Source organism: Eurytemora carolleeae, unplaced genomic scaffold (assembly GCF_000591075.1).
Source record: "Eurytemora carolleeae unplaced genomic scaffold, Eaff_2.0 scaffold571, whole genome shotgun sequence".
NCBI classification, from domain to species: domain Eukaryota; kingdom Metazoa; phylum Arthropoda; class Copepoda; order Calanoida; family Temoridae; genus Eurytemora; species Eurytemora carolleeae.
Genome location: NW_019396700.1, coordinates 90389 through 93568, shown reverse-complemented (window position 1 = coordinate 93568; position 3180 = coordinate 90389). Strand labels below are relative to the sequence as shown.

The following is a 3180-nucleotide window of genomic DNA, read 5'->3' as shown; positions in this document are numbered from 1 at the left end:
CCCCCCTCCAAACTCGTGAATTCTATGAAGTATTATGAATGTTATCATGCACGCACTATTATCCATTTATTCAAATACAAGGATACCTTAACTTTAACTTTTTTAAAACTCTTAAATAATAAAAATAAATATTTCAAATCTAACCAAAAAAGAATAAACATAAGATACATGTTGTTTAGTGATATATAAAAATCCTGTCTCCTCACTGATATAAAAGATATTTCATGCCAATCGATAAAGCCATTTTGGATAAATGAAATACATTTGTTAGAAACTAGAATTTAATTTTAGAATTTTCTGGTGATTTGAATGCCGTGTGTAAACTTTTGAAGAGGGATGAATACAAATTATTATGTCGTGTTCATATCATTCAGAGTTCAGACAGATAGAGAGATAGATAGATAGACAGATAAACAGATGATAGCATAATTGAAGAGATTTTTACGCTTTTACTTGTATCTATCTGTAGTGGGAACCATAAAATGTCTTAACTGGTTCGTTGTACAGTGTAAACTGCAATACAGTTGTACAGCGTAAACTACAATACAGTTGTACAGTGTAAACTGCAATATTGCTGTGTACAGTGTAAACTGCAATATTGCTGTGTTGTGTACAGTGTAAACTGCAACATTTCGGTGTACAGTGTAAACTGCAATACAGGTGTACAGTGTAAACTGCAATACAGTTGTACAGTGTAAACTGCAATACTGCTGTGTAAATTGTAAACTGCAATATTACTGTGTACATTGTAAACTACAAAACAGTTGTACAGTGTAAACTGCACTACAGTTGTACAGTGTAAACTGCAATACAGTTGCACAGTTTAAACTGCAATATTGCTGTGTACAGTGTAAATTGCAACATTGCTGTGCACCATGTAATGCAAAATTGCTGTATCCAGTGTAAACTGCAATATTACGCTTGAATTGTGGCAAAGATAAAGAAGTATAATCGTTGTTGGATGATTTCTTCACTTTTACTGAGAATTGATCTCGGAAGCCTAGAACACTAATTTCTACAGGGTAATATCTACCCATAGATAAACAGCAAAGATACAAATAAACATAGAAGGCAAGAGAAGATATCAATTAAAAAGCTTCTCTTTCATTACTTGGAGGAAGAACTTTGGAAAAATAACATTTCTGGATGTAAAATTTTAAAAGAAACGAAGAAAATAAAATGAGTACTTTAAACATTTCATTTTTTATTCCGATTCTTAGAGATGGGATATTCCGGTTGGTTCTTTCAAAATTAAGGATTAAAGATGTTGGATTGTTTACATTACTTAAGGAAATAAGTCTTTGTCACAGACTCCAATTTTCTAATTCTTCTATATTTGCAACCCAGTGTCTTAGATCTTAGATGTTTCCAACTATGAATTCTGCTAGATTAAACAATCTAAGTTTAAAGCATTAAAGAAACCGAAATTAGAAATTAAATATGGGCAAAATTAAAAAAAGATAATTAAAGATATTGGTTTTAAGATGAGAACTACGAGATATAAAACAAATTGATTCATCCCTAGAACACTCGTCATCATAAAAGTTCAGCACTTTAGAACTGGATATCGTCTCAGTCAGGTTCAATCTTCTCTTAATGCTATCAGTGTGATCGATGCAGTGTCTGTTTTTGCTACAATTATCATTAAACTTATTGTTGTTTTTGATGTTGTTGTTGTTGTTGTTGTTGTTGCTAATGTTGTTGTGCTTAGAAATGTTGACTTTAATCTCGATGGAATGATCTCTAATGAGAAAGATCTCTATCTCAACGCACTGAAAAAAATATGATAATTATTCATAGAAACGTACTTAAACAATCCTACTATTTTCTTCGAAATATTGAAATATCAAAAACCCTCTATTGGGTAGAAATATTGAAATATCAAAACCCTCTATTGGGTAGAAATATTGAAATATCAAAACCCTCCATTGAGTAGAAATATTGAAATATCAAAAACCCTCGGTAAGAAAAAATCAGCTTTTCTTCAAATATCTATTTTCCTGATAAACTTTTTTTCAGTTTATATTCAAAGAAATGCTCTAGAATAAGCTTATGTATATATGTATCTAGATAAACACGAAAAAATGTAAATATTTTATATTTCTGCTTTGCAATTTAGAATTAGTTTCAGTCGATTTATTATTTGAAGATAGAAACATACAATCTGTATAGATGAGAATAGAGTATACATATATACCAGAACATAGGATAGATTATACATACATCAGAACATAGGATAGATTATACATACATCAGAACATAGGATAGATTATACATATACCAGAACATAGGATAGATTATACATATACCAGAACAAAGGATAGATTATACATATACCAGAACATAGGATAGATTTATACATATAGCAGAACATAGATAGATTTAGAGATATGTATTTCGACTCTGAGCGCTTTAACAACACTTTCTTTATGACTTTCTTCATCCCTGACTCTTTTCTGTTTGCGTATTGTTTTTTTCAAACAAACTCTTTTTTTCGTTAGTTTATTATTTTTGAGAATTGCAAATATTTCTTCCAGATTCTAAGATTTGTTTAATACGAAAACATAAGTGACGGACATTTTGAAAATTTAAAAGTTTTTTACTCGAAAATCACATTAAAAATTATTTCATCTTAGATAGAATTTGTATACAATAATACAATTTCTAGACCCTAAAGGGTTGTTTGAAAGTTATTTGGTCCCTAAAGGGCTATTTATAAGCTATTTGTAAGCTTTTTGGTCCCTAAAGGGCTATTTGCAAATAACGAGGTCACACTCACAAAGGAGAAACAGTTTTCTGCATGAAATAAACGTCTTCCATATATTTAGAATAGTAGAATAGTAGAATAGTAGAATAATAGAATAGTAGAATGATAGAATAGTATTATAGTAGAATAGTAGAATAGTAGATTTTGAAAAATTTGATCTCATGAAACTTAGGTAAATCATGTTAGTAACAAATTTTATTCACGTTTGAAGTTTTGAAATTCTTTAATGCATTTTTTAGACACAACTCTGAATCGATTTTAGTCTACTTACAAAGGAATTAAGTCTTTGTCACAAACTTTGATTTTCTAATCTTTCTAATCTCTATATCTTTTCCACCCAATGGCGTAGACCTTGTTTTTATTCTAGCTGTTAAACAGCATAGATACAAATAAACTAGTAGGGTAGTAGGATA

At 29.8% G+C, this 3180-nt stretch overlaps 1 protein-coding gene across 1 annotated transcript in view; it reads right to left on the bottom strand.

The window, feature by feature from the left end:
- LOC111707537 (uncharacterized) overlaps positions 1–3180 on the bottom strand; it is a gene marked incomplete in the record, with an annotated part of 27185 nt that overhangs the window by 3915 nt on the left and 20090 nt on the right. The window contains 1 exon segment of the mRNA XM_023480653.1: positions 1521–1772. Coding sequence (XP_023336421.1) covers positions 1521–1772 — 252 coding nt within the window.